At 52.9% G+C, this 27,288-nt stretch overlaps 6 protein-coding genes across 6 annotated transcripts; 5 read left to right on the forward strand and 1 right to left on the reverse strand.

The window, feature by feature from the left end:
- Nucleotides 1-4: 4 nt before the first annotated feature.
- TGME49_251630 (slc30a2 protein) lies at nucleotides 5-6,371 on the forward strand (the record flags this gene model as incomplete). Its single annotated transcript, XM_002367363.2, has 6 exons — nucleotides 5-1,551; nucleotides 1,961-2,758; nucleotides 3,634-3,724; nucleotides 4,107-4,263; nucleotides 4,905-4,990; nucleotides 5,354-6,371. The coding sequence occupies 6 exons, from the start codon at nucleotides 5-7 to the stop codon at nucleotides 5,435-5,437; spliced, it is 2,763 nt and encodes a 920-aa protein (XP_002367404.2). The 3' UTR covers nucleotides 5,438-6,371.
- A 693-nt stretch (nucleotides 6,372-7,064) lies between these two features.
- Nucleotides 7,065-12,149, reverse strand: TGME49_251640 (ubiquitin-conjugating enzyme subfamily protein). The gene is made up of 6 exons (XM_002367364.2): nucleotides 11,306-12,149; nucleotides 10,732-10,786; nucleotides 10,315-10,425; nucleotides 9,454-9,517; nucleotides 8,829-8,971; nucleotides 7,065-8,291 (listed from the first exon to the last, which is right to left on the reverse strand). Exons 1-6 carry the CDS (start codon nucleotides 11,452-11,454, stop codon nucleotides 7,986-7,988), a joined length of 828 nt encoding a protein of 275 aa, XP_002367405.1. The 5' UTR covers nucleotides 11,455-12,149; the 3' UTR covers nucleotides 7,065-7,985.
- On the forward strand, nucleotides 12,072-12,801 carry TGME49_251650 (hypothetical protein). Its single transcript, XM_002367365.2, has one exon. It carries the CDS (start codon nucleotides 12,256-12,258, stop codon nucleotides 12,727-12,729), a length of 474 nt encoding a protein of 157 aa, XP_002367406.1. The 5' UTR covers nucleotides 12,072-12,255; the 3' UTR covers nucleotides 12,730-12,801.
- A 560-nt stretch (nucleotides 12,802-13,361) lies between these two features.
- TGME49_251660 (hypothetical protein) lies at nucleotides 13,362-14,374 on the forward strand. The gene has a single exon (XM_002367366.1). The coding sequence runs from the start codon at nucleotides 13,468-13,470 to the stop codon at nucleotides 13,951-13,953; it is 486 nt and encodes a 161-aa protein (XP_002367407.1). The 5' UTR covers nucleotides 13,362-13,467; the 3' UTR covers nucleotides 13,954-14,374.
- A 236-nt stretch (nucleotides 14,375-14,610) lies between these two features.
- On the forward strand, nucleotides 14,611-15,704 carry TGME49_251665 (hypothetical protein; the record flags this gene model as incomplete). Its single annotated transcript, XM_018780954.1, has 2 exons — nucleotides 14,611-15,178; nucleotides 15,493-15,704. 2 exons carry the CDS (start codon nucleotides 14,611-14,613, stop codon nucleotides 15,528-15,530), a joined length of 606 nt encoding a protein of 201 aa, XP_018635090.1. The 3' UTR covers nucleotides 15,531-15,704.
- Nucleotides 15,705-16,253: 549 nt separating this feature from the next.
- TGME49_251670 (werner helicase interacting protein 1, putative) lies at nucleotides 16,254-26,653 on the forward strand. The gene is made up of 13 exons (XM_002367367.2): nucleotides 16,254-19,305; nucleotides 19,426-19,497; nucleotides 20,104-20,274; nucleotides 20,696-20,779; nucleotides 21,156-21,229; nucleotides 21,772-21,882; nucleotides 22,506-22,543; nucleotides 22,734-22,770; nucleotides 23,043-23,332; nucleotides 23,567-23,647; nucleotides 24,928-25,028; nucleotides 25,169-25,319; nucleotides 25,745-26,653. The coding sequence occupies exons 1-13, from the start codon at nucleotides 17,470-17,472 to the stop codon at nucleotides 26,002-26,004; spliced, it is 3,306 nt and encodes a 1,101-aa protein (XP_002367408.1). The 5' UTR covers nucleotides 16,254-17,469; the 3' UTR covers nucleotides 26,005-26,653.
- Nucleotides 26,654-27,288: the final 635 nt, after the last annotated feature.

Here is a 27,288-nt window from a genome sequence, read left to right on the forward strand (position 1 = left end):
GTTCATGCCATTTTCTTGTTTCGTTTTCTCGCAATTTTTGCGCTTTCTGCGACCTGAGTTTTTTCTCGGAGACGTTTCTCCGCAAGGCTCTTTGATTTCTCGCGAGTTCTCTCTGGGTCCGACTGCGTCTCTCGCTGTTCTGTGGGATGAGAGATTTCTCGACGGTTTTCTCTCCTCGGCTCGTCTGTGCCTTCTGCTCGACGACGCTCGCAGACTCGGAAGAACATCGAGACGCGAGAAATCCTTCGTCTTGAGCTCTCGAGGCGACGAAACTGTACGTTCACCTCAGGGAAGGCAAGTGCATTCGCCTGGCTTTGCGCCGACCGTCGACAACGAGACTGCGAGCGTCGCATCTCACATCTCTCGCGCGCCGAGAGTCTCGTCAAAACTGCATTGCTCCTGCACTCTGCGCCCTGTTTTTTTCTCCGCTCTCTCTCGTCTGTCCGACTTTGTTGTTTCCTCTCTCTTGTTCTGCGTGTCTTGCTCTTTCGCTTCCTCTGCTCTGCGTTCGCTGCCTCGCGTCTTCAGCTCTCGCCTTTCTCGCGCCATGCCGCGTTCCAAGAAGCGCGGCGGCGCAGCCAAGCCGCCCTCAGCGTTCTCCTCTCTGGTGTCGGAGATGAAGGAAATCCCTTCGCCTCGCTCGCGATCTCCGTCGGATCCGGATTCTTCTTCTCGTCCGTGTGCCTCTTTTCTCCGGTCTTGCGAGGAATCTCTTCGCGAAGAGGCGGCGACTGCAGCGACAACAGTGCCGCAGCTGTCGGCTGCCTCATCGAGCTGTTGCTCGCGCAGCAACAGCTCGTCGATGCAAACAGCCGAAGGTCGAGTTGTTGCGTCTCCCGATCTCGCAGAAGAGGAAGGCGTTTCCCCGTCCAGGCGAGTCCACAGTTCGCAGAAGCGCGGCAACGCAGGCGTCCACGAGCGACGCGCGGAGGCGACCTGCTGTGCGCCGAGGGACAGGCATGGAGGAGACCGACCTGCTTCGTCAGCGTCTTTCCTCACCTGCGATGGAAGTTCGCGAGAGCTCCGCATGCAGAGCCTTCTGCCCGACGCGACCGGAGGTCGACCTGTCGCAGCAGCCGCTCACCTCGCGCCCTGCTGCCGAGTCCCGCCGAGCGACGCTTCCACACCTCGAAGCCGCCTAGGCCAGGAAGGCCTCGAACGCGAACTGGCCTCCTTTCCCGAGGTCGACGAACACTGGCCTCACCGCCTCGCAGAGACGCACAGCGCATGCAGCCGCGGCCATCGCAACCCCCGTGCAGTCCAAAGGCACAGCCTCGGCGACTGCGGCCTGAGGGGTGGAGACACCCGACGATGCTGCAGCGGAGCAGAGAAGGCGAGACGGGAGAGCTGCTGCGAGGCCGACCGGACGACGGAGGCCGGAGAAGGACGCGAAACCGGGACTCAGCGCGCGCGGAGGAAACTCGTCATGGCCTCCATGGTCTGCTGCGTCTTCATGTTCGTCGAAATCGTCGCGGGCGTCCTCGCGAACTCCCTCGCCCTCATGACCGACGCCTCGCACCTCCTCTCCGACCTGTGCGCCTTCCTCATCAGGTGAGAAAACGCCAGAGACGCCGCGCGGACTCAGTGGAGACCGGCGAGAGAAGAGGGAGCGCGAGAAGGCGAGGGAGACAGAGCATACGCGAAACACAGAAAAAGAGAGAGAGAAAGAGGGAAGCTCACGTGGAAAGACGAGAAGAGAGGAAGAAGAAGAAGAATTCAGCGGAGCGTCAGCCGGAACCGAGCAAAGGGGATACACCCAAGAGGCAGAGGCGGATTTCTGTCCTGTACAAGCTGCTCTGTCTCTTTCTTCTTTTGTCTCGTTCTCTCTCTCTTTTTTTCGCGCGGTCGCGCCCTCACGGCGCTGTCCGTCCGGAGCGGTCACAAAAAAAACGTTCGTCTCCGCCAGGTCGCCTGTCCAGATACTCTTTTGTTCCGTCCGCGCGCGTGTGTGTGCATGCAGTCTGTTTGCCCTGTGGGTTTCGGAGTTGAAGGGGAATCCGTCGATGTCTTTCGGCTACCACCGCGCGGAGATTCTGGGGGCGTTGCTCTCGGTATTTTTGATCTGGGTGTTGACGGCTGTGTTGATCTACGCGGCCTGTTTCCGGCTGGTGGATCCTCCCCAAGTCGACGGCGAACTGATGTTCTGGACGGCGCTCCTCGGGACTCTGGCGAACCTCTTCATGACGCACATTCTGAAGGTGCATTCGCATGGCATCGGGCAAGTCCACGCGCACAGCTGCTGCGGCGAAGAGACCTTCGAGCCGCTCCGGAACCTCCAGGCCTCAAGCAGCAGTCCCGAGAAGCCGGAAGAGAGTCCGGCGTCACGGGCCTCCCAGGCTGGACGTCTCGCCTGGGATCCTGAGGTTTCCCCCGCCGGACGCGACGCAGAGGCCGGACGCGACGCAGAAGCCGGACGCGCCGCAGAGGCCGGACGCGACGCAGAGGCCGGACGCGGTGGAGAGGTAGGACGCGGTGGAGAGGTAGGACGCGACGCAGAGACCGGACGCGGTGGAGAGGTAGGACGCGGCGGAGAGGTAGGACGCGGCGGAGAGGTAGGACGCGACGAGAAGCCGCGAAGGCCTTTCAGCGCCAGCAGTGCAGGAAGTACGGCCGCTTCTGGGGACATCTACGTCCGTCTCGAGGAGGACATGGACTCGGAGAGAAACTACGAAAACATGAATCTCAGAGCTGCGTACATCCACGCCCTCGGTGACCTCCTTCAAAACATCGGAGTGATGATCGCCTCTGCCCTCATTTGGTAAGAAGCGGCGGCCAGCGTCAAGCCTCGAGTTTCCGGAAAGGTTGCCGAGCCGAGCTCCACGCTCCACGACCTCGGGGAACTGCCAAGGCGATTTATATACAGGTCCTGCGTCGGTTTTTTAGTTGCGGTTTCTCGTGGAGACAGGCTGACAGAGAGAGGTAAAGGTCGTAGTGCTCCACAGGTTCCTCCCCAGTACGCATGCATGCATGCACAGCACAGAAAGAGACAGAGACAGCGCGGTGGATCGACAGGTCTGTCGAAAGCTCTGAGTGCGTGGACCATGTCTGTCTACTTGCGTGGACCGGCAGGGAGGTGCATGCAGAGAGTATGTCTGGATATGGAGAGAGATTGACGCAGAGGCGAAACAAAGAAGTTCATCAGGCGCTCAGACACCGAGACACTGAGACCCAGACAGGCATTGAAAAAGCGTCCGGGATATTCTCTGCCGGGGACGCTGTTCGCTTCTCGACTTCGCCGGGTGTTTCGCCAGCCATGCAGAGGCCAGAGAGAAAGATCTCTTCAAACGAACCTGGTTTGCCCTTCGGCGAACGATCAAGCGCCCCTGGTGTGCATGTCGTATAAATAGCCATGTAAACAGATACTCACAAATATATATATATATGAACGTGCATGTGTACATGTCCATGTACGCATATACATCTATACCTACATAGACATATATATATATATATATATATATGTATATTTATGTATATGTATAGGTATTAGTTTGCATGTTTCTTCATTTGTGTCGGTGCAGAAAGGTTCGCAGGGAGTGGGGGGATGCTGGCTTCTGGGAAAGCGGAAAAAAAGAGCAAAGTTGAAAGTCTTTTTTTAATGTAGCGGCGAGTTTCTTGGGGCGTTTGCTGCAGGTGGCGGCCGGACTGGGCTATCGCCGACCCAATTTGCACCTTCATTTTCTCCATCTTTGTTCTCTTCACGACACTGTCGATCCTCAAAGAAGTAGGTCTTTTTTTCAGTGCATGCATCGTCTTTCTGTCTGCGTTGGAAGCCTTCTCTCTCGTCGATGTTCACTGGGGAATGTGACACACAAGTCTCCAGCCGAAAGGGCAACGCGCTTCTGACTCTCTTCTTTCCCTGGTCGGACTACGCGGTTTCTCGTCCCTCTTCTATCTCGAATCTTTCTTCTCCCCTCTCTTGCTTCTTGTCTCTCTTCTCTCTTCATTCTCGCCTCTCTTTTCGCTCTCGTCTCGCTGCAGTGGTTCCGCTGCCTCTGCAGCATTCTGCGTCTCGGTCTGCGCAGCCTGTGCTTGGCCTCTCTGCGAGGGGGGCGCGGCGTCGCCTCGTCAGGTTTCGTCTGCTTTGTCGGTCCGCCTCTCTTCAGGCCTTGAACGTCTTGATGGAGGGAACGCCTGTGGGGATCGACGCGCGAGCGCTGCAGGAAGATTTGCTGCTTCTTCCGGGAGTCGTCGAGGTCCACGATCTGCATGTTTGGTCGCTCTCTGTGGGGAAGCCTTCGCTGGCCTGTCATGTTGTCGTCGGTGAGGAGCGACTTGCGCAGAAACGCGAGAGTCGAAGGCAGGCGTCTCGAGAGCGCCCAGACGCCTCGCGAGGAGGAAAGAGCCTGCGGTGCCTCAGACGCTCTCGAGGCCGCGGCGGAGAGGCGTACCCACACAGCCGAAGCGGTACACCTCGCGGTCGAGCGAGAGACAAAGCCCTGCGCAGAGTGGAACCTGATGCGAAAGCGAAAAAAGACGAGAGAAAAAGAGACGTCGCCGACAGCGACACAGCCAATGGATTCCCTTAGCAAGCAAAAGGCATGCAGAGACTTCGCTCTCGAGTGGGGGATCTCCGCCTTTCGCGGGTCTCGCTGACAACCTACACACACATGTACATACATACCGATAAATATAAATATATATACATATATATATATATATATATATATCAGTGAATACAGAGGAAGACGCGTCGAGAGATACAGTAGTCATCGACCATGTCTCTATGTAAATATATATATATATATATAAATGTATTTCTTTGTCGAAGACCGTGCATGCATGTGTATACGGATTTCTACGAGTGTAGGTGTTCATGTAGACGATGTATCGACGTCGGTCTTGGGAGAGTTGAAATGTCTTGTTGAGCACCGTCTTGCGTGCGTCTGTCCATTTGTTTGTAGAAAATGAAGACGTCGCCAGGAGCGTCTTGAGGAAGGCAACCGTTCTTTGCCAGCGCAAGTACGCGATTCTTCACACGACAATTCAGGTAAGCTTGCGACCAGTCTTCAAGGACACTGCGCTTCGTTTCTGCTTTCTTCTCGGAGACCCGGAGAGGCGGGAGGCTTGCCTGCGTCTCTTACTCCGGCGTTCTCTCTCGTGGTCTGCTTCCTTTTCTGTGTCTTGTCTGGTTGTCTCTTTTTTTTCTCTTCCTCCTCGGTCTCTGACTTCTTCTCGCGGTTGTTCGCTCCCTTCTTCACTCCTTGTTTGCCTTCTTGTTCTCTTTCTCGCGGTCTCCTCCTTGCTCTCTTCTCGCGCTGTTTTCTTCTCTGTCTCGCTGCCTTCCTTGTGCTCTCCCTTCGCTACTCTTCCTCTTCTTCTCGGAGCGCGCGCTGTCTGTGGTTTCATGCAGACGGACTTTTCGTCGGACAAGAGGACCTGTGAAACTGAGGCACATCAGAAGTGCAGCGATCCCATGAAAGTTTTCCGCCGCTAGCCTCGGACGTCTCTCAGGCTCGAGTGTGCGGAGCATCAAGAGTCCGCGGTCTCCGCGAGTTTTTTCGCGTCTCTCGCGAATCGCCACAGGACGCGGGACGCACGGTCGCCAGCTTGAACGCTGCAGAGGAGCAGTGTTTTTCTGACTCTTCTTTGTAAATTCTCGCGAGTCGATAAGTCACGTTCCTCCGGCTCCGCCTTCGTTTCACTGTTTTATTGCTCCCCTTCTTCTTTTAACGTATGCCCTCGCGCCGCCTCTGCCTCGGCAGAGACCTGCGGAGCTTCCTTTCGCGTCGCGCTTCTTCTGTCGCGGTCGCCTGGAGGAAGGCGACTTCTGTACGCGAATGCAGCGACTTTGCGAGACCCAGACCTCGCCGCCAGACTCGCGAACTCCTTCGCAAAGCAAGCGGTCCGGAAAGTCCGTCCTTTTGTCTGCAAGCAGTCCCGCCGATGTCCGCCGCTTGCCGCTCTCGGGGGCGACGCTCGGTCCGTGAGAGAGAAGGAAAGTTGCGGGGACAAAGAAAGGCAGGCCTTGTCTCCTCGCCTCGAGTTTTCCGGCGGTCAAACGCTGTGTCCAGGGATGCCCTGCGCATATGCGTCGCCGAACGGCATGTCTCTTCATTTTCGATTTTTTTATAAACTTTTTTTTGTGTGGCGATGTGTATTTGTGCGCAAGCGTCGACGTTCGGACGCTCGCGTGTAGAGTTTCCGACGTCGATTTGCGTTTCCTTCCTGGCGTCTTCTTCGCGATTCGCGGAGCACGAGTCAACTTCGATGTCCCTCTTGTCTTTCCTTGCATGCAACCAAGGCCTCTCTCGGCAGCTGCTGTCATCTGTACAGGTGGTTCAAACTGGGACTGAGCGCATGCAGAGCTGAGTGTCATGGCCAAACGGAAATCCCGCTAAGACTTTCGAAACTTCGAAACTGCTTCCCCGTTCAGCTGCATGTACACAGCAAACTCCAGATCGACGTCGAAACCTCTTTTTGTCAGGCAGACGCAGATCCACGTACAAACACCCATATCAATGCATGCACAGCTGCCTATCTGCATGCATTGGTATATATATATATATATATATATATAGGTGTATCTGGACAGATGTATTATGAGGGGAGAACAGAGACTGTGAGTGGGTCTGAGCACTGCTGAAGACCTCGAGCAGGCTCGAAGATAAAGAATTGTAAATGCGTTATCTTGAATGAATAGTAGACACACGGATGCCGATGCGACTTTGGAAGAAGATAACGAACTCGGTCCAGTCGTCAGCAGCGACTTCGTCGTCTACCTCTTTCCATCTCTCTGTCACTCTCGTTTTCTCTTTTTGCCTCTCTGTTTCTCTTGCTCTCTGCCTTTCCCTGGAAGACCCCCGCGACTGTCGCCTGTTCTTCTGACGCATGCATCTCCGTTTCCAAGCGTTTCAGAAAGGCGACGAGGAAGCGAGAAGCGGCTTTTGAAGAGAAGCTCTTTCGCTTCTAAACGGTGGCAAATCGTCGCCTGGTGAACACGAGAGGCCTAAAGCAGATCGCGTCTGTTTCTAGGACTCTAAAGACACTCCAGAAGGCGGAAAATGCATGCAAAGAAAAGTACAAATGTCTCGCAGTGGTTTCGTGTATTCGCTGCGCCCAAGGCTCAGGGACGCATCGCGAAAATGTGCCATTTCCTTTGTGAAAAAAGAAGATATGAAATCGACGCAAAACGGTTATGACGAAGCACCTTCAGCGGCTTGAGGGGCGCTGCGGAGTATGGACCCCTGGACGATCTGCGGACGAACAAACGCGAAACTCTCGCATGTACGCATGCGCATGCATTTGCATGCGAGTGTATGCGCATGAACGTGTGTTGTACAGACACTGCGCCGAGAGAAGGTGCATGCGCAGCGCTACAAAAATAGGTTTTCTCGTCCTCCTTCAGCTGGACATGAAGTGCATGCTTTGCTTCAGTTTGGTTTGAACTTTTCAGAAGAAATCCAGTCCGTGAGACACTCCCGACAATTCTATGCACCTCAGGATGCACTTCCGAAATTCCGTCTCTGCCTCCTATTCCCCTCCTCGCGCTAGACTCTGTCAGAGAAACGACGCTGCAGATGTCGCGCCAAAAGCAAGAAACGCCTCAGGCGAAAAAGCCGCGAAGCGCAGGAACGCGAAGCAGAGACGCGAGTTACGAGGAGAAACGAGGAAACAAAAAGTCTGGGGAGAGGCAAGCAGACGAAATGCGCTCTCCACTTGACTTTCGAGAGTTCTCGCCGTCGCGGCTCCCCCTCCGCCTGGCCGTCGGCTGTCTCGTCCAATGTGTCAATCGCGCAGAGGAGGAAACGCGACGAGCGAGCAGACTCGAGGAAGCAAGCAAAAAAAACCTGAGAGAAACGCGGCCTTGAGACCCTGCGACAAAGTGGGCAAAGACGCAACAAGCGCGAACTCCTGCAGCCTCTCTACAACAGCCGAGAAGCTGTGACGTCGGCATACGAGCACAGCGAAGAAACGCCCGCGAGAAACAGGACAAGAAGGGTAAACAAAAAACGCGAGAGCACGAGCAGACAGAATGGAAACGTCTACCGATCGTCATGTTGCAGAAAGGCGCGGAATCGCCAGAGAAGGGCAGCGACGCTGGTGCCCACGATGAGGACGAGAAGCAGAGTCGTCGCGAGGCTTCTCTCTCGACACCAGCCTCCCTTCCGTCCTCCTTCGCCTCTCTCCGCAGCTCTCTCACTCTCTCGGTGCATGGCGCCCGGTTCCTGCGTTGGAGGGCCGCGCTGAGAACCTTGAGGTTCACCAGCTATCGCGTTTCTCTTCGATGCCGCCTCGCTCTTCCCTGCAGCCGGCGATACACCGGAGAGAGAAAAACCGCGCGCAGGGTCCTGGAAAAACGAGGGGGAAAATGAGGGGGAACAAGAGGTGAAAAAGCATGGAAAAAGGAGCCTGGAGACACATAAGACGGAGAACGGGGAGAAAACAAGAAAAATGAATCTCCAGGAGGCAACGAGAAAGGATGGAAAGGAGACAAGACGACTCAACCGACGCCCGAAGGCAGGCCAGGGACATTCTACCGTCGAAACAGGTGCATGCGCGTTGTCTCGTTTTGAGGAGAATCTGCACAGAAACTCATATATATAATATAAATATATACAATATAAATATATATAATATAAATATATATAATATAAATATAATATAAATATATATATGAAGAGGGGAATCCCAGGTATTGACGTAGGTCTGCGCATGCAGAGGTCGCGCCTCGCATACTCTTTTGCGCACTGTCTGGACGCGCATCGACAGCTCCACCTGCATCTGTCTCCGAACGCCTATTTGCATGCAGATCTATGGACGGAGACACGCAGGCGAGAGTCCGGGAATGGGCAGAGAGGCGCCTGCGGTGAGTTGGCCTCGCCTACGTATTTTGAGTCGTCCACGAAGTCAGGAAACATGGCGGCAAAGTTCTTGTGTTTTTTGTTTTCCGAAAACGACTGCAGAGCCAGGCGTCGGCGCTGCGCGAAACTCATCGAGACGCTCCCATGAGTCGCCGCGTCCCCCGCATCTGAAAACCACAATGGCTCCCCAGACAACACCATCTCACAACCGCACGCAGGCACCCGGTTACAAGCATAGACATGCATATATACATACATATCTACACATATATATGTATAAATATATATATATATATATGTGGACTTATATATATGTATATGTTTACATACGTATATGAATTCGGGAGAGGGGCATATCTATCTTTGGCGTACACAAACATGCACACTTTGACCTCACAACCGCACATGAGCCTGTACCTGCATAGACCCACATACACGTGGAGAATGTATACATCGATAGATAGATACATCAGTAGATAGATATACATATATAGATATATAGATATATACGTAGATACAGAGATATATGTAAATATATAATTATATATATATATATATATATAATTGCTTCTGCAGGTGCAGGAACGCCTCTGCAAAATCCTGTTTCGCACTTTCACTTGCTTCCCTGAAGAATGGACAGACAACTCACCGAGCATGAAGCTGAGAAAAGCCGTCACCAGCGTCTCCAGCCTCCAAGACGGATTCCAGGACTCCTGAAGAAAACGAAAAGAGCAAAAAAACGTTCGTTCGCGCTTGGAGCTCAAAGGCTGTTGCATGCAATTCGACGAGACGGCGAAGCGCATAAACACGCAGATGAAAACGCGCGCAAATCAAACAGACGCCACGAGGCACAAATGACGACCGAAGCCTCTGAAAAGGACCAAAGGGAAAGTGCAAATCAGATTCCCTATATATGTATATATATAGATACGCATATATATATATATATATGCATATATATACATACTTACAAATATGTATATATATATATATATATATATGCAAATGTATATTAGTATGAATGTAGGAGTGTCTTTCTCATACGTTTGCATTTTGGGTCATCAAAAGTCCTACAGCTGTAGTAAAAGACACAGAAATACTCTTCGTATCGATCTCAATGGATAAGTGCTTCCCACAGATAATACAGATGTCCATATATATATATATATATGCATATATATATATATATATTTTTCACATGTATGAATTGAGTGTGTATATGTCGACAGGTCTGTACGTCCAGAAGAGGAATAAAGCAGGCAGATGTTAAATATCCAGAACAGAAAGATATGTGGAGGTGGAGCATCTGGGGGCAAGCCGACACATTTGCATGCAAAGCAACGTGCAGAGAGCCGACGAAAGCCGCATGTTTCGCAGCCGCGGAAACGTTTCCTCTGTCCAGAGTCTCGTCCTCCCAGTCTCGAGAGTGCGTCTTCCTTCATTTTGAGTGCATGCGGACGCGCTTCTCGGGGGATTCCCAGGAAAAAGACTGGTCCGCAGGATTCCTCACAGGGTGGAAGTCGCTCATGGACATGCAGATGCGTTTGTTGACCTCGAAGCGTCCACTGGGCGTGAGCATGAAGATCGACGGAGGCTCGAAAGGATAGTTGGGAGGAAAAACCTGGAAGAAGCGAGAGCAAACGAAGACGAGGCAGAAGAGGAACCAGCCAAAATCCAGATGTACAAGAGAGCGAAAGACTCAGCAAAAGAGACGGCAAAGACAACGTGCAGCGCACACACCAGGTGACGCTACGGAATCAGGCGAGACCCCAGCTGTGCAGCGGAAAGCGCGCCGCATTGTTTGCTTCGGTCCCAGGCTCTTTCTTTTTTCTTATCTCCTCGCTCTCTTCTCTCCTCCCTCTCTCTCCCTCTTGCCTTTCTCTTCTGTTCGCGCGTTTCGTCGCTCCGCTGAGACCTGCGCGCCTACCAGCTTGCCGTGGTAGACGCCTCCGTGGTAAGGGGAGTCCGCAGGGAGGTCGTGTCTGCAGAGAAGAAAGACAAAAGACAAAAGACAAAAGAGCGTCGATTCTCCCGACTGGTTGAGTGACTGTCTGCAGGCGTCCGGCTCTCGACAGACAGAGGCTGGCGCCAGAGACCGGCGTGCAGAGAGGAGAAAGCGTCTGTTTCGCCGTCGCGAGGAAAAGCACACAGAACGTGGATCCAGCAGACGAAGATGGCGTCGGTCTCAACAACAGAGGACCGCGCAGTGGACCGTCGGAGAACGACGAAGCAGAGGGGAGCAGAGGGGAGAAGAGGGGAGAAGAGGAGAGAAGAGGGGAGAAGAGGAGAGAAGAGGGGAGAAGAGGAGAGAAGAGGGGAGAAGAGGAGAGAAGAGGGCGAGGCGACTTTGAAGAGCCTCGAGTAGCAAGAAAAACGGCCGCGTCGCACGCATCACTCGCCGCTCCCGAGCGCCAGAGGGAGGCTGCTGCGCAGCGCAAAGAGCGAACCATTCGCTTCAAAAGAAAAAACAGTCTCTCGCTGTTTGGAAAGACAGAACTCACAGGACGAAGTGCCAAGTCAGTGTGTCGTTCATATCCGGCTGTAACTGCGCATGCGGCACGCCGCCCTGCCTCTGCAAAAGCGAAAACTCGCGCGCAAGGCGGCCGGGACCGAGGAAGGCGCCTCGGCCTCCTCCCTTGTCGCGGGACATCGAACAGACGCTTGGAGAAACGCAGCAACCGAGAGGAGCGGAGAAGAATGCGCGAACAGGTCGACAGAGAGCGAAGCGGGGGAACAGAGAGGAGAACGCACGAAGGAAAGAAGAAGACGTGGAGACGAAGCGAAGCGGAGACAAGGGAGACAACGAGAGAGCAGAGCACAGGGGTTGCCTCTGAAAGACTTGAAGCGACTGAGAGGTAGCTGGGCGAGCAGCCACTGTCGACAAGGAGAGCAGAGGCGACGGGAGCTACGAGGAAGAACAAGACGAAGACGCGGTCAGAAGAGACTGGTGTCTCGCGGCAATGCTCGATGGAGGAGAAGCAGCGTGACGGAACTGCTGTGAGTTACGGAAATCGAGTTCTTTCCGCTGCGTCAAGCAGTCCATCGGGATGGCCTTTTGAACAGCAGTTGCCCTTTCTTTCCTTCGCGCGCTCGGGACATGCAGAAGGTTCGACAGTGAGTGGGGGGCGGGAGAGAGGATCCGCAGAGTGACACCCGAAGAAGTCACGCGAGACGCCGCAGGTCCGGAAGTCGCCGAGACGAGTGCGAAACCAGCGGGCCGTGCAGCTCGCGCGACGGAAGCGACGGAGGGAAGGGGGAAAAGAGGAGCAGAAAAGGAGGAGTGGAACGGGAGGCGTCTTCGCCGCTACTGTGTTCTCTGCGGGGCCTCGCGCTGTGGTGTTCCGCTCGAAAGGACAACAGAGAGTGAACATCCCGCGAGAGAGGGCTGGAGAGAGTGTGCGGCACAGACAGTGTCTGTTTTTCGCGGAAAGCCGACAGAAGAGACGCGAGGATGGTCTTCGACTGCGTCCGTAAAAAGAGAGCGGAGGAGGAGCCCGTTCTGGTGAGCTCAGCTGGGGCTCTTTTCCCTCTCGCTGCCCGCTGTGTCTCCCTAACACGACTACTACGACTACGCTGTTCCTTCGCTTTTCTCCCGCAAGACACGACCAGTCGCGAGAGCCGCAAGACCGCGCGCGCGAGAGAGGAAACCGCGGCGAGGGAGGCACCGCAGAAGCGAAGGAGTTCTCTCTGGGACCCCAGAGAAACGACATCCAAGGCAAGAGCTTTGTCTGGGGGACCGGCGGAAAACGACACAAACGACGCATGCTGGCGCGCGCGAGCGTCGAGCCGTCTCGGGGGTGTACGTACAGCCGAGGGCGGGCGTCAAGATCGCGGCTTTTCCACGAGTCTGCGGAAACCGCGCGGAAGACGGAAAAATGTGCAGTCCAGACCGCGATTCGCGTGCGACAGAGGGCGGAAAAAGTGACGAAGAAACGAGTAAGCGTCGTTTCGCAACAGTACGGCGACCGCGCGGCCCCTTCCAGTCTGAGACGACCCACACACGCCTCGTCGCCGCTGCCCGCGTTCTCAAGCGAGCTGCGAGCCGGCTCCCCAGTCTTGGCCTTTTCAGGCTACCTCTCCGCTCTGTTCCCGGTGGCGATTGTTGCAACCGATCTGCTCAATTCGGAGTCTCCTTTCAGGATCTGCGTCCTCGTTCTCCAGAACTCAGCCAAAAGCCGGAAGAGTCCCCCCCCTCCTTCACCCGCCGCCCGGGTATCAAACGCCCGAGCTCCCAGTCGAACTCGCCGCGACGCCTGAGTCCGCGACCAGAGGTGTGCTGCAGCGAGCGACGCCCTCAGTCTCAGTCCAATTCGCGTTTCTCCTGAATTTGTTTTCGTTTTCGCGTCTTCGTGTGTGTCTTTCGTTCCTGAGAAATGCGTCCGGCTTCCCGCATTCGCAGTGAGAGGCGGTGCGCCGCTCTACGTCGAATGTAGGAACGACGCGGAGCACAGAGACGAGAAAACTCACCGTCGTGCCAGATCTCTGCGCCCGGGGAGGTGGAGGCGGACGGAGTTGCTAGAAAGGAATACGGTTCTCGTCGGTGTCAGTTGGCCGGAGAGGAGCTGCGCCGTCGCTTCCTCGCTTCGTCCCCGCGCCTCCTGCCTCTCTGCCCCGACTTTTTTCTAAGACGCTTGGCCGACGGCCGCCGCGCTTTTCAGGAGCCATGAAGCATGCGCTTCTCTTCCCCGCCTACCTCGTGGCGGTGGCCGGCTACCTCCTCGCTTCTCCTGCGAAGGCCTCTCTCGCGGACTTGCTTGCCGAAGCTGAAATTGCGCAGGAGTTGCAGCGAGAGAACTTGCGCGACGCCGGCCCTGCAGCAACCGCCACGGAAGCGCGTGTGCAAGAGGCGGAACAGCCGGACGAAGTTTCCGGTGTCTTCAAGAAGCTCCCAGAAGCCGACCAGCCTCAAGAGAAGGCTGAGGCGCAAGAAGTCACTTCTGAGAGGGAGGAAGCAGAGGAAGCAGAGGAGGAAGCAGAGGAGGAGGAGGAGCATAGATCTAAACAGGAGGCGAGCCGTGGGTTTGAGGAAGCTCCAGAGCACCAAGTGGAAGACGTCAAGATGATCGAGGCGGAGGAGGGGGGATTCGGAGGCGTCGAGCACTCTGAGGAGGCATCTGGGCAGAAAAAGAAAAGAAGGACCTCCGACTAGTGGGCGGAAAGAAGCAAGAAACGCAGAAGACAGCGACGAAACGGGGCGGGCGGCTTCAGACCTGGAGCAGAGGTCGATCTGAATGTCGTCACCGCTGCTGTGGGGTCCTTGGCAACGACGGACGTCGCGCTTGTTTGGAAAGTCTTCCCGTTTAGCTCTCGCCACTCTGCGCGAAAGACGTCCAGATTTACGACCCAGCTGCGGCAGAGGAGAGTGCAGAAACGAGTTGAAAAGGTTTTTTCGGCTGGTGAGAGGCAGTCGCGGGGAAAGAGGCTCGTGAGAGCCTGGAGCGAAAAGAAACGACTCACGGGTGACGAAATTCCCCCTCTTGGGATGCGCACTGGGAGTGCCTCTCTCTCTGTCTGAGGCGACAGAGACCGCAGGGCGAGATGGAGAAGAGGTGTAGAGACTCCGGGGCCTCGGAGAGAGAAGGCTGAAGATCCGTCGTTTCGCCTCAGCCGTTAAAGACAGGCTGACCGGGAGATGTTCGTCTCACTTGCTTGTTTCTGCGGAGCCTGGCGACTTTGCCTTTCTCGCGCATTTTTTTTTCTCTTGTCGGACCTTGACTTTGCGCCGAGGCTTGGAGTCGCTCGGCCCGTGAGAGAGTCTCTCGAAGAAGCAAGAGAGACGGTCTCCCGCGCTTGCTAGACAAAGTGCATGCAACAGGTTCCGAGAGCTGAGCTTGCTCGACTTTCTCCCTTTTTTTGCTCGAGAAACAGTGTTCTCCACCTTTCAGAAAGCGGGACACTGGAGAGCCATGCATGCACCGACACAGACGGAGGAGTTATGCTCCTGCAAAACATCTCCTCCCGCTCTATGCGAGCACATCCCAATCACTTTGGAAAACGCGCTTTCCACTGCTGGCAGCAAGGCAATCCGAAACTTGAGGCAGCAGATTCCAGTTCTCGCGCTTGTTCTCGTCACGCAAAAAACGAATGCTGCGGGGCTCCAGGACCTGCCGGGACCGTGGACAGTGCTGTAGCGACTGTGTTTCTTCCGGAGGTCTCGAGCGAGCTGTTGAACGGCAGTGGAAACGCACCAGACGCTTCTAAAGCAGCTCCAGTCGCTAAAGCTATGCCTGCAACGTACTGGAGTAGAGAGGCACTGGAACTGAAAAAGCTGAACTTCTCAGGACTTGCGATGTATACGAAAAAAAACAATCTCTACAGTCACACGCACATGCAGAGCAATGAAGGAATATCCGTAGATACAGGTGTTTACGTAGGTACGTATCTATGCATACATGTTAACATATGCATGGACATATATATATATATATATACATATATATATATATATATATATGTTTAGAGAGAGAGAGGGATCGGTTTCGATAGAGATGTAGATGGTGTGCGTCTATGACTTGCGAGCAAGGTCGGTGTGTTGAGTGAGAGGAGCAGATCATCGATTAGATAGATAGGAGGGTATAAGCTGAGGAAACCCCCCAGCAGACTTTTCTTGTTTTGCGCCTCTCTCCGGTCCTGAGAGGGGAAAAGAAAGAGAAAAAAATGGACATGCAACTTCTCCTTGTGTGTTTAGGTTTTTTCCGGCCATTCTGTGCAAAGTCGTCGATCTGAAAACCACTGAGACATGCCTGCGAGAGAACAAGCGCCGCCTGCCGCAGCTTCGCACAACATGGAAAGCATGTGGACTTCGATGTCGAGTCTGCCCCGGCCAGGGTGTAGATCCTTGGTCAGAACTCCCGCGACACAAAACTCAAAGCGCTTCGATCTGTCGAAAATACCAGCAAATGGCGATAGCACATCGGATACAGCGAAACAAACACACACATACATAGATATAAAATATATACATATATATATATATATACGTATAAATGTAAATATAATACACATATAAATATGTATACATATATATAATGGTATAGTTTTACATTAGCGCGATTTGGAGGAAGAGCCTCCCCATGTTGAGTCGCGGAAAACTCGTGATGCGGAATGCAGGCAGTGAATGTGTGCCCCCCAGCTTGGAATGCCGCGTTTTGACTGTTCTTTTCGGCGCATGCAACGGTGAAAGGAAATCGTGTCTGAGCAGACAAGGAAGGCGTCCTGCCTCGTTTTCTCGAGCAGTTTCTCTCCTCGAATGTGACAGTTGCGGAGAACGGTCTTTCCCCTTTCGCCTGAAACTGTCCAGGGCCAGCTGCAGATTGCAGACTTTTTGCTTTCCTGCCGCTGCTTTCGGCGATCGGCTTCAGGAAAGCATTTCTCCTCGCATGCAGTGGTCTTGCTAGCGACAGAACGCGGCGACGCCGACGCGATTCACCGCTGGAACCGTTTTTTCCCCGTTTTTTTGTCGCGGTTTCCTTTTCTCGCCTCCCGAACAAGCACAAGAGAAAGTCGGCCGCCAAGGTCCCCGGCTTCTGCGCAGGCCAGTCGTCCGAGAAAAAAAGTTTCAAGAGAGTCTGGCTTCTGGCTGTGTGTATCGCAGGCAGCAAGCGCGCGCTGGTTTTCGCAACTCCTCAGATCCACTTGTCCTTTTCGCTGGAAAAACGGATTCTCTGCACCTTCCTCGTCTTCACCTGTGTCGACTCTCAGCAGACAAAGAACCGAATTCGCATGTTGGCGGTCAAACTCGCCGCCGATTTACGCAACACTGAAACCGTCTCCTTGCACAGTCCGTCTCCTCTGCCGTCGCACCAGAGAGACAGAGAGCGAGAGAAAGACTTGGCTCTCTATAACTGCATGCGCATCGCAGGAGCTGATTCCATCTCTGTCACTGTGTGTACGCCCTCTCACGTACAGACGTACGGGAGCGCATGTTGTCCTAACATGCAGCTGTTCAAGATTTACTGTGGTCTCCTGCCTCGCTTTGCTACATAGATCTCGTCGTTCCGCCTGTGTACGGCTGTGTACGGTTGGCCTGCCAGCGACAAGCCGCCGGCGCGACAGCCTGCATGCAAGGTACAGACTCCTGACGGCGGGGGGAGTCGCGGTCGGTCGGGAGCTTCTCGCGCATCCCTGTGTTGAGTTTCTTGTTGTCTCAGGAGGTTTTTGCCTTCGCTTTGCTCGCTTCGTTGTGTCGTCGGCGGCGACGGATGGCCAGGGAAGCAGCAGCTTTGGGTCTCTCTGAGATTCTGCTGGGTGTTGTGCGGCTTGAGAGTCACGAGTGGATGCTCTCTTGTTCTGAAAAACTCCGGACTGCGGCTTGACTCTCCAGGTCTGAGTGCGACGGAGGAACTGGAGAGGCGGCGCGCGTCTTCCTCCTCTTCAACAACAGACATCGGAAGCTGAAACAGCGCAGCTGGGTGGGTGAACTACTAGTGTCCGTACACCCCAAGAACTCTCCAATTTTTGGGAGCTGCTTGCTCCCTGCCGAGAGCGCCGCGAGAGACTCAATTGAAAACAACTCTCCCCTGTGGAGACCGTCCCTGGCGAATTCCTTCGCCAAGCTTCTCCGGCGGAGACGCAGACAGTGCGCTTCCTCCAGCTGTCGGCTTCTGAAACGCGCAGTCACACCACGGAGCTCGTCGAGAAGGAGAAGAGCGCGCAGAGAGAAAATATGGAGGAGACTTCGAGCGAAGAGCAACGAACGCGAGAGACGATCGTGATCGACTCCGACGACGAAGAGCCTGCAGATCACGGCGCCCTGCTCGGGGAGGGAGAGGCGTCAGTGCCAGGCGATCGACGCATGCAGAGGAGATGCAGCGGAGAAACGCAGAGGCCAGTCTGCGTCGATCCTTCGCGGCCCGAGCGGCAGGACGACGCAGAACATGAGAGCGCCGACGAGGTGGAAGAGGACGAGCTCCTCCTTCCACTCGACCAACAAATCGAGTGGATCGCAGAGGAGGATGCATGCACCATGCCGCGTCTTCTCTTCGTCTGGAACGCTCGAGAACAGTCCTTCGAGCCTGTGTCTCACCCCACAGAGGAACATCGCAAACTGGCCACCTACGAAGTCCGTCTCTCTCAACATCCACCCTGGCTGCTCTCTCCAGCCAAAATACCCTTATCTTCCTCTTCTTCTCTCTCTTCTTCTGTCTCTTCTTCTCTCTCTTCTTCTCTCTCCTCTTCTGACTCTTCTTCTGTCTCTTCTTCTCTCTCTTCTTCTCTCTCCTCTTCTGACTCTTCTTCTGTCTCTTCTTCTCTCTCTTCTTCTCTCTCTTCTTCTGTCTGTTCTCGCGCTTCTTCCTTCTCTCAGTCACCGCCGGTTTGCAGTTCTTCTCTCGTTCTGGAAGTCCCCAGTTCTGGAGTTCGCATTCGCGGGATGCCGTCGTGGTTTTCCGTTTCTCCGGAGCGTCGCTCGCGGGAGACCGTGAACGCTCTCTGGCGACAAGTCGTGCGACATGCGCAGGTGTACCGCTCGCTCGAGAGCGCGAACAGCAGCTTCGGCCGTCTTTCTTCTTCGTCTGCGACCGCTTTGGGAGGCGTTTCGCCATCCGTCTCTTCAGCGCCTCCTGCCTCTCCCGTTTCGGAGGCTGTGCCCGCGTCCCCAGGTGCATGCAGCGATGAAATGCGGTTTCTGTACCCTCCCTGGCTGTATCTGTCGCCAGGAGTTCTGCCTTCGCCTGCGCATGCGCGAAGCGTGTGGGCGCAGGTCCTTCGCGACGTTGCTGCCTTTCTGGAGAAGAAAAGAGGAGAGAAAAAAGACCAGCATGCCCACAGTCAAGGAGAAGACGCAACGCATGCGGAAGCGACAGGAGAGCGGCAATCGCTGGACGCTTCTTCGCCTCTGCGCGGAGAGAGAAACTCGAAGGTCTTGGGAGGCAAAAAAGAAACGGCAAGTCGAGACACACGCACTGAAGTGAAGCCTGACTGTCCGCGAGGCGGGGAGGCGCGACTCAAGTCCGAGCAGTCTCCTTTCCCCGAAGTATCCGTGAAAAGAGAGACAGGACGACAAGCTTCCTTTGTGACAACTCTGTTGCAGAACGCAAACAGGACAAAGGCTATGAAATCCAGGCCTCTCGCCTCGCTTTCTCACTCACCCTCCTCTTCCGCTGCTGCGCTGTCCTTTGCCGCAAACGCACTGGCGAAGAAGGCCAGACCACGAGACGGAGACTCGCGGGAGGAGGGTGACGGTCGACCGTTTTTCCTTCCAAAGAAGAAGATGTTTCTCGCCAACGCAGACGGCCGGCACCGCGCGTCGACGGGTGCAGCATCTGCAGCGCCGCGAGGGCCTGCAGCGGCGCAGCTGATGCCCTTCGCTTCGCTGGAGTCCCAGGCGGTCGCGGCGGCGCAGAAACAGCGAGACGGCGAGCACCCGCTTCTCGCTGTTCAGAGCGACATTCGCAGATTCGACAAGAACGCAAGAGACAGTTCGCTTCCGGCAGACAGGCGTGGAGATCCTGGCCGCCGAGACGCGGTGTCTGTGCCTCTGGCCGAGCGCCTACGACCTGCAGTGAGTCACGAGCGCAGAACCCGAGAGACAAAACGAGACACACTGCATGCGAGAGATGAGTCTTTTGCGTTCTCCATCGAGTTTCCCCGCGGATGTCTGTCTTTTCTGGTGTCTTTGCAGTCACTGGAGGAATATGTTGGACAAAGGGGATGCATCCAGGGAGGTCGGGGATCGATCCGAGAGCTGCTTGAGGTAAGCTGCATGTGCGAGGAGAGCGGAGCAGAAGTGAGGCTGCTGTACCTTCCTCCGTCGATTCGCGTTTCGCTTCTGCTGTCTTAGCTGTGTGTTTGTTCACTTTTCTTCCTTTTTCGGCAGTTTTCTCGTCTTCGTCTCGTTTCTCTGTCTCTCTCTTCTTTCTCCCGCACGAGTTCGTCTTCTTCTTTGCTTCCTTTCGCGTTCTCGTCTCTCTTCTTTCTCCCCGGTTTCTGCGTTTCTTCGCGGGGTTTGTGTCCCCGCGCTCTCCACAGTTTTCTGATGTGCGGCGCGATGAACTGCGCGACTGGAGGTCGGCCGCCAGAGGCAGATGCTCCCCGCCTCATCCTGTCTAACAGCGCGACAAGCTGCGCAGCTGCGTGCGAAGATTTCTCGTTGGCCTACTTCTGAACGGAGTTTTCTGTCGCTTTCTGGGCTCGTGAGTTGTTTGTTTCGCGGACGCGAAGTCAAAGTGGAGGGCGAGAAGGTCAAAGGCCTCGAGTCAAGACTCAAAGAGTTACGTCTTTCGCGAGAGAACGCTGGACGCGGAACTGGACCTTGCCGGGCGCTGTCACACCTGTGGCCGCATGCACTTTTTTTCTTTAGGCTGGTCACTTGCCTTCGCTGATTCTCTGGGGTCCGCCAGGGTGCGGCAAGACGACCATTGCGCTTCTCGCCGGCCGGAGCGTCGGAAAAAAGAATTCTGCTCTTTCTCTGCCTCCTCCCGTCTTCAAGAAAATGTCTGCTGTGACTTGCGGAGTGAACGATGTGCGGAAGGTAGGAAGCCGCGAGAGCGACGAAGAGAGAAGAAGAGAAAGAAGAAAGAAGAAGAGCGAGGTGCGGTGGCGAGGGAAGAGATCGAGCAGCAGCGGAGTGCAGAACATCGCGTAGTTCTTGAGCGGAGTGGCGGGTGTGTGCTCAGGCCAGCGCGTAGAAACAACTGTTGACCGTGCTCTCTTCCATGCTGTTTTTAGTATTTTGCCTCCTCTCTGTCTTTCGTTCGGAACAGACGGTGCTTGTGTATGTCACGAAAGCTATAGGGCGCGACAAGAGGAGACTGTGTCTCTGTCTCCGTTTTTGCTCTGCACAGCCTCTTGTCTTTCCATCTCTCTCCCTCTGTCAGGGACGCCGTTTTGTTCCCGGTCTCTCTTCTCTCTCTTCTCTCTCTTCATCAGTCCTTCCGTTTTTTTCTTCTCAGGTCGTTCAAGAGGCGCTCACGCTCCGGGCGACGACTAAGCAGAAAACGGTTCTCTTTCTCGACGAGATCCATCGATTCAACAAGGTGGGCCGCGCCGAGACATGCGGCGACACAGCGCAAATCCGATGGAAAGGCGTGACGGAAGAAAGCATCGTGAACAAGTCTGAAGAAGACAAAAGAAAAACCAAACGAAAGAAACAAAGGACCCGGCACTTCTCTTCTCTTGCCAAGCTGCGCTTCTGTATATATATATATATATATGTTTATGTCTGTGCAGCTGTATGGATACTGAGTCGTGTACATATCCATACATATATATATATATGTACATATATGTATATATGTAGATGTATTTGTAAAGCGTACGGGTGTTGGCGCATGCTTATGTTCGGTGAGAACGACCTGGATTCGAAGCTCCGACTGAGGCGCAAGCTTTCCTCGTTTCTCCCGTTTTTCAAAGGCGCAACAAGATGCCCTACTGCCTCACGTCGAGACTGGCACGATCACTTTAATCGGAGCGACGACTGAAAATCCGTGAGTTCTGCGGAGCCTCGGTTGGAGAAGAAATTTCTTCTGAGCGGGAGTCGTTGTTCGTACGGTTTCCTCGAGCATGTCTCGTCCGCGCTGAGCTTAAACTTGGACAGATCTTGTCTCTTCTCGAGAAGGAGGAAACGCAGAAGCGAGAAAGACAGTCAGGTGGAGATACAACCTCTCGCGCCAGTCTTCGTCGCAGTCGCAAGACGCGCTTAAGTGTCTTGTGATCCTCCATTTTTTTTCGAATGTGGAGGCGACACTGCAGTGCGTCGTTCTTTCACCTGCCAGTCTTCTACCTCTTTCTTTTCTCCGTTCCACGCCTGGAGGCCTCTCGCAATGTTTCGTTAAAACGCGCTTTTCGCAAACATGCAAACATGCAGTTTTCGGCGTCTTTGTCGCCAGACGAGCCCACGTCTTCGACTCAGCAACTTGCAGTGTGTCTCTGCTGTATGTACACCCGACCGAGACGTTGAGTTGATTTTCTGTCCTTCAACTCGCTCTGCATGGGCAGCTCGGTGAATCCTCTTTTGCTTTTTTGTCAGGTCGTTCGAAGTCAATAGGGCGCTTCTTTCGAGATGTCGTGTGTGTAAACTGGAGCCTCTCACTGAAGAGGACCTCACGACTATTCTGCAGCGCGCTGCGAAAGAAGAAAAGTAAAACGCGTTCTCCGTCGAAGACTCTAGAGAGTTCGAGTGACCCGTGCGCCTAGCGTGCATGCAGGCGGAAAGCAGCACCTTTCCTCCAAATGTTAAACGCAGAAAATTCAAACATATCGATTCCTTTTTTACATGTTTTTGTTAGATTGGGAGATGCGTATGGAGAATATACTGGGCGGGTACGGATATAAAAATGTATATGTATACATATATATATATATATATATATACATATATATATATATATATTTGCACATGACCTGCATGATCGCCTAGAGGTAGTTATATATTTGGTTTTGGAACATTAGGCGTTGTGAGGCCATCTATTCAATATTTAAATTAATCTGAACGTTTCCCAGAGCGTATTCATTAATTCAAATGAGGCAGTAATTCGCGTCTGTCGACCTCTGTGTGTATGTGTTTGAATGCGTCCTACGCGGTGTCTGCGTGTAGGCATATATATATATATATACATATATATATATTATATTGATTTATATGTATCTAAAACTCTGTGTGCGTTTTCGAGGCGTTGAGGTAGAGTCTGAGTCTGGATTTCCAGTATGTAGAGCATCTTGCGTCGTCGATATACTGTGGCATTTTTCTTTTTTTCTTTGCAGCGTGACGATCACCGAGGCAGCCGTCCGCGTGATATGCAGTGAGAAAACTGGGAAAGCGGAGTCGTCGAAAATGGAAGAAAGGGGACGGGGAAAGTGGGGTGGCGACATGCAAAGGTTCGAGGGTTTTGCGTTCCTTGCCTGTTTCTCGCGCTGATCTCTCTCGTGCAGTCGGTGGTATTGCAGTTTTATTTTTACTTCTTCCGGTCTCCGAAATTGTTGCTCTTCCAGGACTCGCCGACGGCGATGCCAGACGCGCACTCAACATGTAAGAGGAGAACAGAAATGTATGCCGGTGCTCGTGAACGTTCACAGCTTCATTCACCACATTCATCGATTTGAATAAATAAATAAATATATATATACATGCATATACACCGACTTGTCTGTGGGCATGGCTGCAGGCACTTGTGTGGGTTTCTATGGTTACATGGGTGTCTGTGTTCTTGGATCTTGGAAGATTATCTGAGAGAGTGACTATGTGAACCGTTTTCCATTTTCCAGTCGTCGTTTTCCTGGATATGTGTGTGGCGACACTAGGCTGGAGAATGCGATTCATCACGAACGGACAGCGAACGAAAACAAAGCTACGAACGACGCAGAGTCTTCAACAAGCCTCGCTGACCCTCTCGTCACTTCTTCTTTCTCTCCTTCCTCTTCCTCCTCTCCTTGCTCGAGTTCTCCTTCCTGCCCTTCTGCCTCCTCGACGTCCGCGTCCTCCACTTCCTCCATGGCTTCTTCGAGTTCTTCCATGGCTTGTTCTGGAAAGGACGGCGTCTCTGCTGGCAGCGAAGGCCTCGTCGTCGACGTTGCTTCTCTGGAGAGCACAGGTGAGAGGCCAAGCGAGGCGAAGAGGTGACGACAAAAAGACGAGGGCGGCGGTAGAAAAACAGATGAAGGCACAGAGAAAGAGGAAAAGCAGGTGAGAGGGGAGAAACGCTTCGGGGAAGGAGCGCCTTTCCAGCGACGTGAGAGAAATGCGAAGGGCATAAGACGATGCTACGCGAGGACCTTTTTAAAAATGTAGTCGCCCTCTTTCTCTTCTTTCTCGTGAACGTTCGCAGCAACGAAATCGCATCTTCTCTATGACAAGAATCGGGACAGCTACTACGATTTGATTTCCGCGCTCCATAAGAGTGTTCGTGGTGAGTTTTCTTCTCGCTTCTCTGTCTCAACATTTTCTTCTTCCGCAGTTCCACGTTCCATGTCTCTTGCTGGCAGGTAAAGTCTTGAAATTCGCTTCGAAAAGGTCGGACAGCATTCAGTGATCTAGGACGCTTTACGTCCTTCATCTTCTTATTAAAGTGCCAAGACAGCCCAGCCCCTGGAGGGGAGTGGAAAGAGTCTGAAAGTTTATCCCTATTTTCACAGAGAGAATGGTGATCCGATCAGCATATCCACTGTATTCAGAAATAACTTGTCCAGGGGGGAAACCATCATTTTTTCGGTCATAAACGTGATGAAGTACTACAAAGTTCAGACTCCATTTCAAATAGTCTAGGGACATGACACTCGGCGGAGGCGCCGCAGATGCATGCACCAACAGCCACCACGGCGTACTACCTCACAAATTTCTTCACATCCCTATAAAGAGCGAGACACCCGCTGATGCATTTAGACGGAGAGATCCACATGGATAGATGTAGATGGATAGACATGCAGATCGATAGATACGCAGATTGATTGATAAACCTCGATGGAACGATAAAGAGATATCTACAAATCCGTGCCGGCATATATATATATATATATATATATATATATACGTATATGTAGAGAGAGAGGTTCATGGATATTGACAGATCGATCGTACTAGATAAAACTACATGTGTATACACATATGCATAGATCGACTGATAGGTACACGTATACATATATATATATATATATATATATTTGTATATATATATATCTAGGCCTGTCTGTGTGAAAGAGACAGAGTTACGTGGTCGTGGAAAGAAGGTAGAGATGCCGAGAGATTCAGTTGAGTCTGGGAACAAGGATATGGCCATTTGAAGATTGAAGGACTGTGTGAGAATGCACGTGAGCGTTTTCACTCAGGCATCGCTGTGAGGGAGACTCATGCAGCTACATTTCTCTCCTCCAGATAAACGATAAACACTGGCAAATCTCGACGTCAGCAACCTGCACAACATTTCTGCGTATGTGCACGTAAATATATAAAGACATGCATATTTTCAAACATATGTATATATACATATATATATATATATATGTGTGCGTGTCTATGATATATATACGCTGATACAGATACAGATATGCCTACACGGAAAACTCCATATACTTCAGCTTATATCTATACAGCAGTGGCAGCCCGTGTTAACGAAGTTGCGATGTTGCGTTGTTTGTGTCTTCAAACGAGTGGCGAACCTGCTCCAGGAACTGCTCTTTGTTTCTTTTACAGGAAGTGACGAGCATGCTGCGGTGTATTACCTGACGCGCATGCTAGAAGCCGGCGAAGATCCCCTCAAGATCGCTCGCCGTATTGTTCGCATGGCATCTGAGGTGAGGGAGCGGCGTCTTTTCTTGTTTTGCTTTCGACTGTTTTGCGGTGTTCATCTTTGTCGCGAACCTCCTTTGTCTGCAGCTGAAACCTCTCGTCTAGGTGCGCGTTCCTTCCGACGTCGCTCTCGCTGTTTTCTCAGGATATCGGACTCGCAGACCCTGCAGCTCTGTCACTCTGTGTCGCCGCCTATCAGGCCTCACACTTCACAGGCATGCCTGAATGTTCAACCGCTCTGACTATGGCCGTCATCTATTTATGCAAATGCCCCAAGTCCAATGCCGTGGACCTCGGTGAGAACAGGAACGCCACAGATGTCTAGACACTCCTATGCACATCCACATTTATATATATATATATATATATATGTAGGTGTGTAGATATAGATGTATATGTGTGTATGTATGTAAACAAGAATATGTTCATATATATACATATACATATATATATATACATATATGTAGATGATGTCTTGTCGACGTGGGGCCAGTCTACGCAAAACTATAGATTCGTTGTCTGGTGTGTGTACACGCAGGTACGAAAACATGTGGACATGAATAGTCGTGTAGCAATCACTTACAGACATATTTACACATCCATTTTTTTGCATGTATATCTATATATCTCTCTAAATGTGTGTATGGCAACGTCTGGTTGGTGAGATCCACCGAGGCCTTTGCAGGTGTGTGTTTAGCCTGTCTTGGTTTTCCTTTTTTAGCTTACAGCAAGGCCAAGAGCCTCGTCCTGGAATATCCCGATGCGCCTGTTCCTCTCCATATTCGAAATGCTCCCACAAAGCTCATGTCTCAGCTTGGGTACGGTCGTGGATACGTTCACACCAACCAGCCTGAGGCAACTTTGCCGCAGTTCCAGTCTCGCGCGTTTCGCGCTCAAACGTACCTGCCTGAGGTTCTTCTCGGCACCCAAATTGTTCCGAATATAAGCCGGCCCTCAGCTAGGGGTGGGTGGACTCCGTAGTAGCTAAAAAGGCGAATGCGTTGCTGCCTGAGGTTGTCTTCGGCACCGGAAGTGTTCCGACTGTGAGCCGAGCCTCATCTAGGGTGGTCTTTGGTCTTTATAGGACTTTAAAAGAGAAGGCAGTTGTGTTTGCAGGTACTTCGCCAGGTGCGTGGGCGTTGAGAGTCTGTCAACAACGAGCTCAGTGCTTGTGGGGTGATAAGTCGGTCACTGCTTTGGCGTTTGGATCCGTTAAACATACACGTTCAAGATGGAAATCGCCGGTCGATCCCATCCTTTCTTGGGGTTTTGACAACCTACCTTTGAGAGGCTCTCTTAACAAAAACAGGAGAAAAATTGAAAAAGTAACCTCTGCGGTATAGATCGACGGATTCGGCACAGACACAAGTTACACCAAACATGTACAGGAGTGCGTTGGTATGTCTGACGCGGCGACTGCATGCAGGTGGCCATCAAATTCCAGGAAGTTTCTGACTAACACAGTAGATTCGAGAAACCGGTATTTTGTGTCTGCGTTCTGGACAGAGTGTGTGCGACACACACGGTGTGCATGTGAGTGACGTTGCATGGTGTGTTTTAAAGTGCTTTAAATGTGACGAATACGCACGCATGGAAAATTTAAGACGCAGGCTGTGCAGGTATGTTGACCGCTCAGAAAAACTGGGAGAAACGCGCTCTCCGAAAAAACATTGGATCTGCTTCTTAATATATTGTCTACAGCGCGCAAAATGCACGGTGCAGTCTGCAGAGAAAGGAAGAAAGAACGGTCTCTCGTACAGATCACTGGCGCGTCTGCCTGAACCGTACAGTGCACATTTCACTGCCAAAGAGGCGACGGAAGCTCCAAGAAGGCGTGACGGGAGCTTCTTGGAAGCAACATAAAGACACCATCTGCACTGAGACACCACGGACAGGGCTGGTTCTGCCCGAGAGAGCGGCGCAGGTGGTTGTGCCTGTGAAGAGACAGAAAAGCAACCGAAAGGAGGAATGTCGAAATCCTGTCGCATTTATACACGCGGGCGATTTCATTCGAACGCCGAGTACGGGGCTCTTGAAAAGGCAGAGAATGGTAACGTCCTGCTGTCAGTTAAAATAGCCCTCAAACAGAACTCGGGAAACGAGGTGAAAGTGCAGCGCTGAAGTGATTCGCGAGATTACGACGCAGCTTTCAGATCCGCTTTGCTTGTTGCCTGTTTGTTCTTGGTCTTTGGTGACGAGAAAGAACGCGTGTGGTCGGTAGCGCTCATGGAGAGAAGCGACATCAGTGGAAGATCCGTTTCAAAT

The sequence above is a fragment of the Toxoplasma gondii genome, chromosome XII (genome assembly GCF_000006565.2).
Source record: "Toxoplasma gondii ME49 chromosome XII, whole genome shotgun sequence".
In the NCBI taxonomy this organism is placed as follows: domain Eukaryota; phylum Apicomplexa; class Conoidasida; order Eucoccidiorida; family Sarcocystidae; genus Toxoplasma; species Toxoplasma gondii.